Source organism: Littorina saxatilis, linkage group LG9 (assembly GCF_037325665.1).
Source record: "Littorina saxatilis isolate snail1 linkage group LG9, US_GU_Lsax_2.0, whole genome shotgun sequence".
Lineage (NCBI taxonomy): Eukaryota > Metazoa > Mollusca > Gastropoda > Littorinimorpha > Littorinidae > Littorina > Littorina saxatilis.
This window is the reverse complement of record NC_090253.1, coordinates 32,828,264-32,845,702: the sequence shown is the minus strand read 5'-3', so window position 1 is coordinate 32,845,702 and position 17,439 is coordinate 32,828,264. Positions and strand designations below refer to the sequence as shown.

Genomic DNA, 17,439 nt, shown 5'->3' with positions numbered 1-17,439 from the left:
GACTCTGTGAAATAGGTCCTGAATATAGATGGGCACTTCGCCATGATATACTTTATACATCATTATTACCAATTCAGTGCCCCATATGGCTTTTTGACCAATCAGGACGGATTCTAGGTGGCCTGTTAAATGTTATAACGTTCAGGCAGGGACCCTTTTTGTTTATCAAGCTAAAAATGGACAAAACAAATTAAAAATTTAAATCAACAATATCAGCGTGATTTATTCTACAGAATGACACTTCAAATGCTGTCAGATAATACTCTCTTTATCTACAAAAATACCGATAAGCGAGTTTTGTCGGTGGGTGCTTTACGGAACAGCAAGGTACCGCCCATCCTGAGTGTGAAATGCCGACCCGCTCACTTGAAATCTAAATTACCTAAGTTCGAAAAATCAAGTGAAATTGCGTCACTCGCATTACGTCAAATGTATCTTTACGTCATTTCCCATCCGCCTTGAGTCGGTTCTAAATCTGTCGCTCTCTATTCAAGAAGAAAAGCGAAGCAACCGTAAAACGCATGTTGAACATGTGAACAGCTCAGATCATGGGTAATTTTAACACCTTCACATTTAAATGCTTATTTTATAGCCATCCATTGAATTGAGGAGAAAACAAAGCATACTAAACTGCTAAGCATGAATCAAACAATAAGAAAATAAAAAGAACCAACAGCATCGTTTTGTATGTGTGGGTAGTAAACACGTTTTATTTACAAAACACGGCGGAAAATGGCGACAAATTTGTTGCACAGCGACAGGTCACTTTCTCCAACCAAGGCCAGTACTTTCATACATGACAAAGGAAAGCAAATATGGCCTGAATAATAAAGTTATAGTGTTCCTTTGCGTGTCTGAGTGATAAACTGTTTTAACCAACTATCTTCTGAAACGTAATTGCACTCAGCAGATTTGTCTTCCGCTCATAACTTTCGTGTCACACGGTCTTTGCGACAAACAGATAGATCGCATTCTCGCAGAAAATCATTGACAACACAGACCAGTCATTTTTAGCATTGCATTTGGGAAGGGCTACTATTATAGTGTGTTTTAAGAAAGAAAAACATTACAGTATCGGCAGAACACGACCAAATGAGTTTTCGTGTCACAGCGTTATGGGCGTGAGATTGTGTTCTCACACTGTAGCAAAATCATTGACAACACAGACAAGTCAGTTTTAGCATAGACATTGGGAAAGGCTACTATTATAGTGTGTTTTAGGAAAGAAAAACATTATAGTATCAGCAGAACACGACCAAATCATGACAAATGAGTTTGCGTTTTGGGCGTTATGGGCGTTTTTTCACACTGCAGATCATATCTCAAAAACTACGGAGTGGATCTTTATGAAATTTGATATGGATATTTTTGACTGGATTTTCTCATAGAAGGTTTTTCCGTTTATTGATAGGACAGTTTGATGACGTCATATTTTACCGTTTGCCAAAAGGTCGTCGAGGCAGCACTTTCACAGTTACAGTGTTTCATCAATTTGATCGAATTTCTTATCACACAATCTCAGATCTAGGCCGGATTATGGGATTGCATTTCAGTTTGGTCACTTAAAGTTTTGTTATTGAAATGTTTGTTCGAAATATGTCATTTTTTCAAATTTTTAAAAACTAATATTTGAAACAAAACATTTATATTGGTGTATTCCCTATTGCGTCCTGTATCTAAAACTATATAGTTTTGTTGTTTTGTATTGATAATTATGCTTAAAAATGAAGAAAACCGATAAATAACCACTATCTTTATTTATGAAAAAAAAACACTTAAAAACAACTTCTATCTATTCATTACCATTTTCTGATTCCAAATATATATAGTTTCATGGTGTTTGACGTTGAAAATAGGCTAAAACTTAACAAACTCGGATCGTTGAATGGAAATTAGGCTATACTTCCAAGCTCCGTGCAGCTGACAACATGATAAAAACACGTCATTTCAAGTGTGGAACACGCTCATGACGTCATACTGAAAGGTGATGAATTATGGCTTCACCTTGCGATGTTTCATTTCAAACATGGTAACATTTTTAAAGGGGTTTCTTTCTCAGATTTCTGTTTGCCCTCTGTCTGTCTCTCTATGTCTCCGTCTGTCTGACTGATTCAATTAAATGTGTAATTACTTATAGTTTTGCAAAAGTCAAACTAAGTAGGATATACCATAGATATCCCTTGACAGGATCGCCAACTCTGCGCGCGCGCCAACGCTGGCCCTGTTTCGAACTCCCGTCTGCGGCTGCGAGAGGTTTTGACAGTAACTTTACTTCCGGTGCAGTCTTTCAACACATGGAGAAGAAGGAGAATTTCGAAGGGGAGGTGGAGTTTGTGGCTGAGGTATGTGAAAAGCAAACAAAGCAATACAAAAAGATCATTGCTGATGATTGAAATGAGTCATGTGAATCAACAATAAAGATTGATTGTGGACGGCACGTCATTATTTTTGTTTTTAACACTTGAAACGCGAGAGCATCTGACACACTGGTAAATCCGAAGCTGTGCACGCAAGCTGATCAGCAGATCGTTTTTCTGCAGAATTCTCGCTCACATCGGCCACTATTTTAGCTCAGCGAACCGACAAATTTGCAACAGAACAATTTCTGAATGTTAGAAATTCGGCTGTAGATTTATAGATACCCTTTCTATTCCATGGTTGTTGTTTTTTCAGGGGGAAAGTACCGACATCTCAATCGCTGAAAAGATGACAGCATCACCACAAAAGAAACTCCAAGAATTGCCAAAAGTAAGTAAAAATATTGACAGATCTATGTAAAAGACTATGAAAATTTAGAACTGGAACAACAGATATACAACAGGGATCGCGTTTACGCACGATTTTTGCGTATTTGACGCATTTTAAAAGTCGCTGACGCGTTTTTTTCGCCGCGCCGCGTAAGCCATACGCAAAAATATTGTAACTTTTTCTTGTCTTCACGCAGCGCTTTTGCTCTGACTTAATAATCACCCGATCCTGAAACTGACTATAGGGCTCGAGAAGTGACGACACACATGAAATCTGCGCGTCAAAACTAAAGTCCGTTTCTTTTTGCATCGAAGTATCGCAAACGAACGTAACGAGGGTATTACCAGATAATGTCTTGTCGGATAATGAAACAGACATTAGCTGCTCTCCCATCTCGCGCTTCCAAAAGGCGGAAAGTGTGTCTAGTCGTATTAGAGCGGGAAACAAACTCGCAAGGCCCGAAGGTTGGAGACAGCAGGGGTGTTATTCGACAGGCGTGCGCGGAGTTCGACAGGAAAATTCGCCGTATTTAGGTAAGGAGTGTCTTTAAGTCTTTCGTGCGTGTTTTGTTTGTGTCTGTACGTGTTTTCGTAGTACGCAAAAATAATGGTCCGTGACGCGTTTTTTTCGTTTCGTTGCGTATGACTTACGCGTTTTTTAAAAAGCTAGCGCGATCCCTGATTCAAGAAATAACCGAGTCGATAACTGACTAGCCACCACATTTAGCAGTTGCACCACGTGTGGGTGTAGTGGCGGATAGAAGGGTACATCACGGTTGGAGAACTCAGCCATCATTGATGGCCTGGATAGGTCGAGTGCTTGGGGGGGGGGGGGGCGGTTCGTCCCGCTGCGAAGCATGGGGGGGCGAAGTGGGGGGGGGGGGGGGGTATCAAGTTGGCAGACCAGAGAGAGAGAGAGAAAGAGAAGAGACAAGATAAGACAAGATAAGACAAGACAAGACAAGACAATTTCTTTATAAACGAGGGAAATGGCATAAGCAAACATGTGCTTTTTACATAGAGGGGGAATCGAGACGAGGGTCGTGGTGTATGTGTGTGTGTGTGTCTCTGTCTGTCTGTGCGTGTGTGTGTGCAGAGTGATTCAGAGTAAATTACTGGACCGATCTTTATGACATTTTACATGAGAGTTCCTGGGTATGATATCCCCAGACGTGTTTTTCATTTTTGGATAAATGTCTTTGATGACGTCATATCCGGCTTTTTGTAAAAGTTGAGGCGGCACTGTCACACCTTCATTTTTCAATAAGAGTGATTGAAATTTTGGCCAAGTAATCTTCGACGAAGGCCGGACTTTGGTATTGCATTTCAGCTTGGAGGATTAAAAATTAATTGATGACTTTGGTCATTAAACATCTGAAAATTGTAATTAAAATTATTTTTTTATAAAATGATCCAAATTTACGTTCATCTTATTCTTTGTCATTTTATGATTCCAAAAACATATAAATATGTTATATTCGGATTAAAAACAAGCTCTGAAAATTAAAAATATAAAAATTATGATTAAAAATAAATTTTCGAAATCGATTTAAAAACAATTTCATCTTATTCCTTGTCGGTTCCTGATTCCAAAAACATATAGATATGATATGTTTGGATTAAAAAACACGCTCAGAAAGTTAAAACGAAGAGAGGTACAGAAAAGCGTGCTATGCAGCACAGCGCAACCACTACCGCGCTAAACAGGCTCGTTAATTTCACTGCTTTTTGCACAAGCGGCGGGCTACGGTCAGTGTGAAAAAATGCAGTGCGTTCAGTTTCATTCTGTGAGTTCCACAGGTTGACTAAATGTAGTAATTTCGTCTTACGCGACTTGTTTACATCCTGCCCTCGCCCATGGGAGGGACTAATCTAATGATAATACGTTTTATAAATGTTAAAATAACAAACCAAAACAAACAACAACAAACAAACAAAACAAAAAAGACGCAAACAACAAAACAAAACAAACAAACAAACAAACAAACACACAAGCAACCAAACAATTTAAAATAAAAATTCACACAAACACACATAAAACATTATTATCAAATGCATAATTTGATAATAATGTTTTATGTTTGTTTGTGTGAATTTTTTGTTAATTACGAAACTTTTTGTACAAGCAAAAGCACGTAAAAAGTCTTCGTGAATTGAGGAATAGTATAACAGAGACAACTACGTAGCAAGTAATAACCATTTAGTACATTTACATAAGACATGCCATAAAATCAATGAAGTACGTTTATCTACGGAAACGTGTGAAAGGTATAATCAGACAAGGCATCAGAAATATTAACATGTTGATACGAAGTGAGAACGAAATGTACCATGAATAAGGAATGACAAATACACGGTGTGTCAGCTGATTCCGTTCATCCACCGGATGTTTCCGTTCATCCGCAGGATGTTTCCGTTCATACAGCCTCATTTTCGTCACTTGCTTGGGGAAAAACGTTGTGGTAAGTCGTGCTTGTGTGATATTGAAAGAATAAGGTAGCGAAAGGGTTGGGCTATGTGTACGTTAACTACTAAGGTGCTAGTAATCCTAATGATAACACACGCGGGCCGAACGTGGCAAAATTGCCTCTTTTTTTTATTTTTTTTTTTACATTTTCTTGTTTTTCTCGCTCTGTTATCGAATTTGACCCCTGATTTGCACATGATCACCAAAACCATTGCCTGTTACGACATTTCGCTTGAACAAAAGTTTATAGAAACCCATGGCTTTTGTACAATCACTTGTCTTTTGAAAACATGCAGATTCCGTTCATACACCATGTTTCCCGTTCGTACAAAAGTGCATGTTTCCGTTCGTACGAAAAGCGTTTCCGTTCATACACATTCGTTAGATCAGAGTGAAACAGGCCTCCACTACAAGTTCTGTGTATTCCAATCGTCTTCAAATAGTACAAAGCACGAATGTTAAAAAATCATCAGGCACATCTGCCACGTTCGGCCCGCGTGTGTTATCATGAGGATTACTAGCACCTTGGTATACTTATTGAACACATAGCCCAACCAATTAGCTACCTTATTCTTTCAATATCACACAAGCGCGCTGCCCACACGACTTACCACAACATTTTCCCCTAAGCAAGTGACGAAAATGAGGCTGTATGAACGGAAACATCCTGCAGATGAACGGAAACATCCGGTGAATGAACGGAATCAGTTGACACACCGTGAAATATCTGTCTTTAAAAGTCTTGGCATTGACGGAATGTCTGAGAACGCCTGGAAGTGAATTCCAAAGATTAGTTCCCGAAAATAGCAGGCTAGATTTGAACACATTTATACGAGGCAGAGGAGCATACATTTCTGTGGTGTCTCTCAAATTGTGTGAAATGAATTGAATAGAAAGAGGTTCTGGTGCTCTTCCAATGATGAGTTTATGAATCATAACGCCTTTGTTGTACATTGATCTTGACTTAAGAGGAAGGATGTTTAAATGTTGATAATCTTCGTTGGAAACGGAGACTTGTAATGAAATAACCTTGAGTGCTCTTTTATGTTAACTAAATAAAGGTTAAAGAGTTTTTGCACTCGCACAATCCCATAACGTTGACGCATAATCAATGTTTGATTGAATGTGAGCGTTAAAGAAGAGCTGCCTGTCATGTCTGTTCAAGAAGTGCTTTATTCTGGACAACAAGTAAAGCCTCTTGGAAAGTACTTTACATACTCCTCTAACGTGATCAGTCCACGACAAATCGTTATCAAGAATGACACATAGAAGAGTTGTTATTGTTCATTTTTGCTTTTTCGTCTTGTGTGAAGCTGTCAACAAGACGAGCACACGCTCAATAGATGATTCCCCTTTACAGAGGCAGGGTGCCGATTGCTCAGATGAGTCAAAACTTTGGCATACTCTGTTTACTTTCTGCGGAAAACGTATTCTTTTATCATGCAGTGTCTTACTTTCTTTTCTTTTTTTTTTCTTCTTTTTATTTTTACCTTCACAGGATCACGCTTTGGGCTACACAGTCCGGATGATGTGGGTCGTGTACGACCCATCCTTTCCAAAGGATTCAAGGTAAATCGTACGGGTCGTACACGACCCACGCCATCCGAATAGGAATAAACGTTTTTCCGCCTCTTTGCAGAGTGTGGGTCGTACGCGAACCACGCCATCCGAATAAAGATTAACAGCGTAAAATTCATCACGTAAGTCCATATATGGGTCGTCCACGACCCACATCATCCGGACAAATTACGTCATCGTTTATTTGTTTGTTTACAAAGATAATCGTTCAAAAGTTGGGCAACAGGTAGATCGTATGGAGATTGGAGTCTCAATTAAAAACTTCAAAAAGTTTCAGAGATAAAGTCGATTTTGTGAGGCTCTGGGTCGCACAAAGTCACGTTTAAGTTTTTTGAATAGCTGTGCAGAAGTCTTCGAAACTGTCGGGTATAGCTTTTTCAAAAGATAACCGCATTGGCATTTGTTGCTTCGTCCAGCCACCCATTTTTTCTTCCAGATACTTACCTTGATTCTGACCGTAGTGTCATCCTCGACGCCAAGGACGACCAAGAAGTAGGAAACAGCCTGGCTGCGTTGCATGGACAGAATGGTGTAGTCCTGCCCCAGTGCGTTCTCTGGCGTCACGGCGTAAGAGTCATTGGCGTACATCACGTGCAGCAGTACCTCCCGTGACGCCTTCACGTGCACACCACCTGCACGATGCAGTGCATTACGTGCAGTATGATCCCCTCCAGTGACAAGCCTTGCGTCAATGCTGTTATGGCCTCTCTCTCTCTCTCTCTCTCTCTCTCTCTCTCTCTCTTTCTCTCTCTCTCTCTCTCTCTCTCTCTCTCTCTCTCTCTCTCTCTCTCTCTCTCTTTTTTTTCTTCTTTTTTTTTTCTTTTTTTTTTCTCTCTCTCTCTCTGTTTACGTTGTTCTCTTCATGGATTTTGCACATACATTATGATTATGTGTACATGTGTGTGTGTGTGTGTGTGTGTGTGTGTGTGTGTGTGTGTGTGTGTGCGTGTGTATGTGTGTGTGCGTGTGTCTGTGTGTGCGTGTGTGTCCGTATGTGCATGTATGTCTGTGTGTGTCTGTGTGCATGTGACCGTGTGTGTCAAAGTGTGTGTTTTAATGTATAACATTACCAATGACCATGTTGGCATGTATGCTATGAACATTTTTTTTCTCTCTTTGTCTGATTTAATAACCATGTTTTTATGTTTTTGTTTGATTTTCGTAGCGAGAAGACGGTTGTGGTGTTGTGATTTTGGATTGTGTTGTTCAACTTGTGATAGAACCGGCGATAACTGTTTTCATGTGTAGGCGCAGAGAGAGTAGTATTGTGTATTGAGCCACTAACTTCGTTTTGGCCAAGTATGTATTTAAGGAGTATTTGAAATGTGTGTGTGCTGGAACAAGTGTTGTAGCAGCTGGTTTGATCGGTATCAGCGATGTGACTTTTGACGGAGGATAGTGTTGAAGTTCCAATAACTTCGTTGTGACGGATTTGTGCTATACGTTGAGGATTGAACTACACTGCCTTCTAACCGGCACGGTGGCCTAGTGGTAAGGCATCCGCCCCGTGATCGGGAGGTCGTGGGTTCGAACCCCGGCCGGGTCATACCAAAGACTTTAAAATTGGCAATCTAGTGGCTGCTCCGCCTGGCGTCTGGCATTATGGGGTTAGTGCTAGGACTGGTTGGTCCGGTGTCAGAATAATGTGACTGGGTGAGACATGAAGCCTGTGCTGCGACTTCTGTCTTGTGTGTGGCGCACGTTATATGTCAAAGCAGCACCGCCCTGATATGGCCCTTCGTGGTCGGCTGGGCGTTAAGCAAACAAACAAACAAACAAACACTGCCTTCTGGTATATGTTAAATAAAAGTCACGTTATTGCAAACCTTCACTTGGCGTCTCTATTGAATGCTTCCTGACTTGTGCAGCCCTTGCACTCCACTCTCTCACAACTGGCGCATGTGAGCACGGATTTTGGAAGTGGAGACGCCGTAGTTAACATAAGAAGGCAGTGAAGGAGGGCTCTAGGACCTATCCAAGATGGCGGTCGAGGTTGCTCCACGACCCTAGTGGCAGGCGTTTCCCCCTCCCAGACTCCCTCTCTTCACAAGCGGTGAAGACTGCTGTTAGCTGGACGACCTCGTCACAGAGGCTCGACACATCATTGCCCATTTCAACCTTGCGGCACTGGGAGGCGAAGCTGCTGAGTTGTTCATCCAGTCTCTTGCTGGGAATGCCAGGAAAGAGATCCACCTGCGTCCCCCACACGAGACCGCCACTGCTGACCTGGTCCTTGCCATCCTACAGAACACGTTTAGCTACCACATTACCGTTACCTCACTCATGCTGACATTCTGCAGGTGCTGCCAGAGTCCGGAGGAGGGCATTCTAGAATTTGCTCACTGTTTACAGGCTCTGCAACTCAAGATGAACTCAAGATGTTCCTGAAACGGTCAAAAATCTTGCTCTTCGAGATCGTTTTATCTGTGGACTGTATTCGCCTGTTCTAAGACAACATCTGAGGCTCTTTGTGAGACAACGTGAGAGTGCAAGTACTTTCACCTTTGTTATAGCCCGCGCTGAAGCTCTGAGATAGCTGGGAGAAAAAATTCCGAAGAGGAGGTGACGCAAGCGAGGAATACTACAACAGAGAAGAGCTCTGCATTCAAGGAAGTGCAGGCGCAGGTCAATGCACTGAGTGTGGAAGCAGCAGAGTTGTTCGCTGATTTGAACTAGCGCTTGCCTGTCGTCCCAAAAACTGCCTCAGGGAAGTGGCCGCTAACATCATCAAGTTCAAGGCCACGCTGTTGAATTTGTGGTCGGAACGGGCATCTTTAAAGCAGATGTCCAGCCAAGCGTGAGGTGCGTCGGCAGTCGTGATCATGGAGACGGCTCAGCGAGCCATGTGTTAGACAGCAGTCAGCTACCGTCAAGCAGCCTCTCTGTGAGCAGAGCAGCCAGACGGAGCAAGTTGCGGTTGCAAAGGTCAAGCAGACGCCAAAGCTTAAGCCCATTGTTGAAATACTTGAGAAACGACTTAAGAAGGAGATCCAGACCAAACAACGCCTCCAGGCTGACCAACTCCAGATGGAGCTGGAATTACACATCATGCGAGATAAGCTGGCATCTCTTCCTACTGTGGAGTTACCTGGTGTGCATACTAGTGAGCCTGTGCATGGTCCTCTCCCTTTATCCCCTGTCCCAGTTTCTGACAGTCCTACCATTCGTCCTCCCCGGAGAACTCGTCCTAGGTTTGCTACGTTTGTGGCCAAACCATATTGGCGTTAGTGTGTTTCTGCGAAGAGAGACAGTTGTGCTCTGCTAAGAGACGATCTGGAGTGTGAGTACACTGTACAGTTATGCATCAAGAAATGACCAACGAAATGTCCCTATCGGTTCTATCTGAGCCAAGACTGTTGCGTTTTAAACGATCATTAGTCAATGACTCTGGTAGTTTGAAGTTTTGCGTGAATGGGTCGTGTGACCGTGGTTTTGCTCTGTTATTGTTTCTGATTTTGTTTATTGCTGTTCTGTTGAGTAAACTTTTGTCTTTGTACTGTGTGGTTGATGTCTTTTTTAGCTCCCTTGGGCGTTAAACTGCGAGGACGCCGTTTGGTACAGAGATGCGTGAGGTGTAGTAGGGTGGATAATTAACGGTCATTGAAATGTTCCTCTCCTTTAGTTCCTGCCTAATTATCTCCCCCTGACCCTTTGACGCTTGTGCCTTCCGGCAGGATCGCTGTGTTGTTGTCCTGATAGGTTGATTGTTTAAAAGGACGCGCGCTAATCCGAGATGATAGTGTGAGGCAGTTCAGTACCCGGTGTGTTTTTCGTAGCGAGAAGACGGTTGTGGTGTTGTGATTTTGGATTGTGTTGTTCAACTTGTGATTGAACCGGCGATAACTGGTTTGGCGTGTAGGCGCAGAGAGAGTAGTATTGTGTATTGAGCCACTAACTTCGTTTTGGCCAAGTATGTATTTAAGGAGTATTTGAAATGAACTTTTGTGTGTGCTGGAACAAGTGTTGTAGCAGCAGGTTTGATCGGTATCAGCGATGTGACTTTTGACCGAGGATTGTTTGAAGTTCCAATAACTTCATTGTGACGGGTTTGTTCTATACATTGAGGGGAGAACTACACTGCCTTCTGGTATATGTTAAACTAGATGATTACCCGCTTCGCCGGGTACCGGCTTCGCCGGGAAGAAGTAGAGCCGAATACCAGGCTGCGCCTGGGACCCTGCTTTGCCGGGTGTACGCCGGCTTCGCCGGCGCACGAAGAAAAGGAGATGAACGCGCAAAACACTGGAGACCTTCTAAAAATAGTAACGTGCAGTAACGTAGTAACGGGAATATGGATTGACGCCACACGGAGGAAGGGAGATAATCGCGGCTGAAAACACTGGAGAAGATAAGGAAGAGTTACTGGTAGTGGATTCCGACAAAAAAACAACAAAATCGGTTCAGCGCGCACAGCGCTGCGCGCTGAGAGCACGTGTTGAAATATCTCATCGATGAGGTTGTGTCCGGGGTGTAGCTGAATACGGTGTCCAAATTTGAAAAAGATCCACCGAGAACTTTGGCCGTGCATCGCGAACAGACAGACACTAGTCGTATATATGAGTTGTTCTTTGCTACTGGTCACAAGTGGTTGAAGTGCGGGTCAGCTCACACGGACGCATTTTTTCATTACAGTCTAGGTGAGAAACTGGTCACAAAGCACCCAGTACATGCCAGAGAGATAGGAGAATCGGCACAATCAAAGAAAATATCAAAATCATTCGATAGATATGGAAATATTAAGATTTACTGTGAAAATACTAGCAAAAATGGCGTCCAAAAATGGGAACGCACACTTGGTGCGTCTTTGAAGACTTACCTCCCGTTCTGTGTTGTTGATAATAGTCGTGTTTGTGCTGTTTTTGTTGAAATAGTATCTAATAAAACTGATGCAGTTCTTGAAATGTTGCAAATTATTGTTGTCTTTGTGAAATGCGAGAGTGTTCTGAGGCGTAATCTGCATACGGCTGATGTCCCACATAGAGTACACTTCGATCAGCGTATCACTCCAAATGAGCTTCATAGCAGAAAAGCAGATACACTACCAAAACACTGCATAACAGATCTACAAGTCTGAGCCAGAATCATTGCAATTTACTTTCTGTATAAAATATTGCAATCAAATTTGTTCACGCCGTCACACAAATAACGCAGGTTACCCTCGCCTTCGATTCAAAGTAACTCCAATCTGACTGAATTACCATCGAAACGCAGATGACGAACTGATTCACCACACATTTGTGGTATTTTACACACAAATTTCAACTGTGTTGTTTCGCGATAAATAGCCATAAACAAACAAATGTGTCGCCGTCACGTCGCCTCGGAAGGAATAACGCAGGTGACCAAGACTTGTTTCCGATACCTGTCTGATTAAAATCATCGTTTTTTTCACGAATGACGGCTCTTTGGCAGATCTGGTGAGTTGGAAACTGTCTAGGAATGTTTCATTTAATGTCAAATGCGTACATTCTTGTCGATATTGTTACCTTTGGGCTCATAAATTAAGTCAATCGTCGTGTTGTCCGAAAGTGACTTTTGTCAGCATAGAACTTACTGTGCTTTGATCATTGACTGAGAAGAATCTTCCGATGACACTAGTTCATTTCACTACGCGACTGCAGATCTGCAAGGAAACTTATGGCAGGGGAAATAAGCTTAACTGAAGACGAATAAGCGGAGTAACTGTTCTTCAACGGATTGCTCTCACTGATCTAAATATTTAGATCTTGTCGTCTGCTAGTAAGTAGTCTTCGGTCGTGTGAAAGTCACATCTATTTCGACTGTGTGCATCGATCCGTGTAGTGAAATGTTGATCTTTGATGATTTGGCAACATAACTTCGCTAAATGTGCTTCGAGTGTATCTCCCCGTTAACCGCATTTGAAAACGTCTTTTAACACATATGTTTTGACAGCCCAGACGGGGAGGATCCTCGATAGCTCACAGGGTATATAATGTTTTCCGCCGTTTTTTTAAGAATCCTTTCAAATTTGCTATTCCAAAAGTATCCTATGACATGACTCGAGTGGCAAAGAACATTCTCTGCAATTCCTGTCTCAGTCCGTGCAGCCGTTTCGGGTCCTATCGTCATCATACAAACATACACACAGACACACAAGAACCAGCTTTAAAAGTTCGATTATGTAGGAACCATGTGAACCAGTGATTTTGTCTTATGTACAACAGATACTACAGTATTTCTGCTTTATGAAAAGCAATATTTCAAAAACAAAACTAGAGATTTGAATTTTGACCACTTTTCCCCCTTTCTGTCACCAGTACTGAAGAACAACTCATATATATATATAGATAAAAGTCACGTTATTGCAAACCCTCACCTGGCGTCTCTATTGAATGCTCCCTGATCTGTGCACCCCTTCCACTCCAGCCTCTCAAATATGAAATGAAATTAAATGAATGAATGCCTGAGTGACAATGCTTTTGCTTCAATCCATTGGGTTTCGCTTTTAACATGACATTGTGTGCGCGTGTGTGCATGTTTGTGTGCGTGCGTGCAAGTATGCGTGCGTGCGTGTCTGTCATTGTCAGTCTGTCAAACGTTTGTGTGTCTGTGTTCGTCTGTGTTCTTCTTGATGCGACTGAGTAAGTGGCGAGGCGTAATGTTACAGCAAAATGAAAACCCACTGTTGTCCACTAGTCCTGTCCCTTGAAACAAGCAACAGGGCAAGAAGACTGTGCTGCTATTGCCGTTACGGAGGTCAGCAAAGCGAACTGTGCCCGTTGCCACTTCATCAAAGTCTTCTTTTTGCATGGTGTCGTTGATAACTGCGATACCTGGCGCAAATTCACGGGGCAGAAACTGCAGCATGTAGTTCGTGCCCTGCTTGCACACAGGGTGGGGGAAGGAGAACACTGTGCCGTACATGTCCCGCGCCGCTGTCAACACCAGGGATTAACATGTCAAATCATAGATCGTCCACTCACTGTCTTGGCCCTTCCTAAAGAGTCTTTTCTTCCCGTGTAAACAAGCGTGTAAACCACCACATGAACAAGAGGCGAAGCCATCAAGGCTCACGTAAGAAATCGACAAACAGTAACACACACACACACACACACACACACACACACACACACACACACACACAGAGAAAGAGCATAGGTGAAACTGTGCAAGAAAGCGAGACACTAGATCTAGATCTGTCTGTCTGCATGTAGCCTACTTACAGGGACACGACTGCCAACTAGTCTCGGCCCGCTCAAAATAATAATGACCGAGACTTTCAGTACTTCCTTCGCGTGACGTCTAACCCTCTTACGTCATAATGTGACGTCAATGTAATGTGACGTCTTCAAATGTTAGAGTTTCTACCACAGACATACACACGCACGCACGCACGCACATACGCACGCACGCACGCACGCACGCACGCACGCACAGACAGACAAAGTTACGATCGCATAGGCTACACTTACGTGAGCCAAAAACGACTCTCCTTCATTCTTTACTCTTAAGACATACATGTATACCAACAATCAACAGCCTCAATAATTGCGGTGCATATATACATAGATTTTTTCTGAAATTATTTCGCAGATTTATATCATTTATATATAATTCAGCATAACACTCTCACTATGCGCATGAAGCAGCTAGGCTTTGCATTTTTGATTGGGTCCAATAGACGTTCTCAGGAAATAACTCAGCGGCCAAATGAGGCGGAGGATGTTCCACGCTTCCGATCGGCTTCATCCTCCAATCCGAACTAACATCTTACTGTGATGTGTATGTTATGCAGCGTGCACTAAATATGATACCATTTTCTTTCAAAAATAATTATACACATCGGAGCCACGAATCGCCATCGATGGCTTGTTGATAACTGGAAGTATTCGCTAAGCACGTGTGTTTTCCTAAACTCACGTGAACTCAAGCCAAACCCACGTGACCTCGATGAACACACGTTGTGAACGATCACAACGTGTCAGCGATCATTTCTGCAACAAATTGTGAACTCTGGTGAAATCGTGAACGCTGATTTTTGAAAGAAAAGGATATCATATTGAGTGCGCGCTGCATAACATACACAGGATAAAGCCGATAGGAAGCGCGGAACATGCTTCGCCTCGTTTTGAAAAGCTACTCTACCAGACCGCTGAAAATCCTGACAGAGTTATTTTCGAAAATCGTCTATTGGACGGATTGATGTTAATCCCAGGTAAAAAGCCTGGGCATTCCTGTGCTGGTGTACGTACTTGTTTACATGGAAAGGATGGTATTTCTAAACGTCACCTAAAGGTGTAATGTCAGCAAACCAAAGAAAATGGAAGCTTTTGATACAGTATTCTTCCTATGGTTATCATGTCCAATGCATCGACATCAAAATGCACGCCAGTGGTATGCCCTAAGGTGTGAAATCAAGGGAATTTCCTTGTGCATAATCGTCAAGCCGCTCTATTAAAATGGTGCGGTTGGTTTCTCAGATCGCGCAACTTAAAGCTGAATGTAGGAGAAGGGCTCCTTATATGGACCAAATTTTGTTTCATGCTGATAACTAGCTTGTTTTCTTGCGAAGAAGTTTCATTTTGTGTTTGGTAGTCCTTCTCTCTTAGGCTAACCGTTAGGCCTGATTAGAGTTAATTAGCTTTGATAGACATTCAGCAAAAATTAAATACAGAAAAAATCACAATGGTCCATATTAGGAGCCTGGGCGCCCAATATGGACCAGCGAAGAGGCCTTCACGAATCACTGTATAAAGCCCCCTATACTTCAAAATATAATGATACAACTTAGTGTGCAAGTCAGACTAATTAAAATACGCTTTAGATTTATCTGTTTCGGGTTGATGAGAGTATTATTTGAAGCACACCAGGAAACTAAAGAAGCTTATTAAATTAAAAACAGAGTAAAAATAAGTGAAATTATCAACTACCACGAAAAGTAGACATATTGTTTTGAAATCTCGAGGGTTAGTTATAGGATTTTTGCAGCAAATGAAAATAGCCTTTAGCTTTGATTTTCTTCGATTTGTTGAAGCCAAAGGTGGTCCATATTAGGGGACACATACATACTTTGGGAGTTTGATATTATTTTTGTTTGCAGTAGAAACTCGGGGCAAAACACTGCTAAAATATAGCGAATACGGTCTTAGCTGTCATAATTATATAGCAATTTTTGTGTCATAACAGCTTTGGCTGTGGACAGAAACGAGTCCGTTTTACTACTTTTAGGCAGCAAATTTAGAGTGAACGCCGCCAAAAGTGAAAAAAGAGAAAAAGCCTAATATCGCATACAATGCCACCCTGTATTTCCTTAATAAAATTTTGTTTAAACCAAAAAGCCTAACGGTTTTGAGGTTTGTGTTAGAACTGCAACTGTTTTAACATGTGCAAGATATCCAGAGAGGATGAATACCAGCAAATGAAATTGTTTGGAGCGCTCTACCGACGTTAGTTTGTCGGAACAAGAGCCGGTCCATATCAGGAACCGTTCCCCTAGCTTATTATAACCCTCATGCTCAACTCTTAGGGTCAATGATAAAGCTCACCCCTTCTCCCTGATGTGAAAATAATGTTCATGGAGAAAAAGCTCTTGCTCACGCCAAACTGTTGAATTATTCCAGCTTGAATAAGTAACTAGTTTGCAATGCACTTTTTTTCTCGAGAGATAACAGTTTGTTTTCTTAAACGTGTGTTCATTGTGTGGCCTAAAACAGAAGTGTGAGTGGTAATAAACTAACACGGGGGGGGGGGGGGGGGGGGGTGTCATGAGCGTAAGGAAACTTTATTTCGTCTGCCATAAGTAACTCACAGGAGTCGTAGCCTGGTCGAACGTTAGCACTATTCTTCGTGGCAGAAAGCACAGGATGCAGCCCGTACATGATTAGAAGAACTGCAAGTGCAACACACAATCATAATTACATACCATTATTGTCTTCTGTCTCTGTGATGACAAAAATGCGGGATAGTCCTCCAAAACTAGCTGTATAATCAAATAAGAGGAAATCAAATTACTTTAAAATAAGCTTACGAAGACAAGAGCTCAACGTGTGTCGCAACGAAGACCACTACACTACTCTCAATAATCAAGCAAAAGGTTTGCATTATTAGTGACCCACATTCTTCATGATCGCTGTGATTTTCATTTCCAAAATATGGACAGTCTGTTCAAAAGTAAAGATGCAACTATGCACCATCTCAACGTCAAAATATCAGGTTTTGATGTTCATTTACTTACCGTTACGGTAGATTGTGCGATACATTGTTACATGCGCAACAATGCCACACGAACAAGAACAAACAGATCAGGAAAACTAACAAGAAATAAGTTACGTCATTTCTAAGATGCGTCATTTACTTGCGTCCCATGTACAAGCAAGGTTCAAGGTTCGGACTGGAAGTAAGAACACAATGTTGAGGAGTTCTTGGTTATTTTGCCTTATTTTGTATGGAAGGTGAAAAGGGTCAAACGATCGAGCAAAAGGATGCATGCTTTTCGCGTTTGATCATTTCCTCTCTACGCGCGGAAAGGGTCAAACTGCTGGTTCAAAAGTATCGTGCAAAAGGATCGATCCTTTTCGGAAAGTATGCAATCTTTTACTTGATCCTTTTGCTCGATCGTTTGACCCTTTCTGCCCGTAGGATGCATACTTTTTGGAAAGGATGCATACTTTCCGAAAAGCCATCGAT

At 42.0% G+C, this 17,439-nt stretch overlaps 1 protein-coding gene across 1 annotated transcript in view; it reads right to left on the bottom strand.

The window, feature by feature from the left end:
* LOC138977050 (uncharacterized) overlaps positions 1-17,071 on the bottom strand; it is a 64,748-nt gene extending 47,677 nt beyond the window's left edge. The window contains exons 1-4 of the mRNA XM_070349958.1: positions 16,988-17,071; positions 16,562-16,642; positions 13,437-13,688; positions 7,237-7,424 (exon numbers count right to left, since the gene is read on the bottom strand). Coding sequence (XP_070206059.1) covers positions 7,237-7,424; positions 13,437-13,688; positions 16,562-16,642; positions 16,988-17,012 — 546 coding nt within the window. The 5' untranslated portion in view covers positions 17,013-17,071. The remainder of the gene's footprint in view (positions 1-7,236; positions 7,425-13,436; positions 13,689-16,561; positions 16,643-16,987) is intronic.
* Positions 17,072-17,439: the final 368 nt, after the last annotated feature.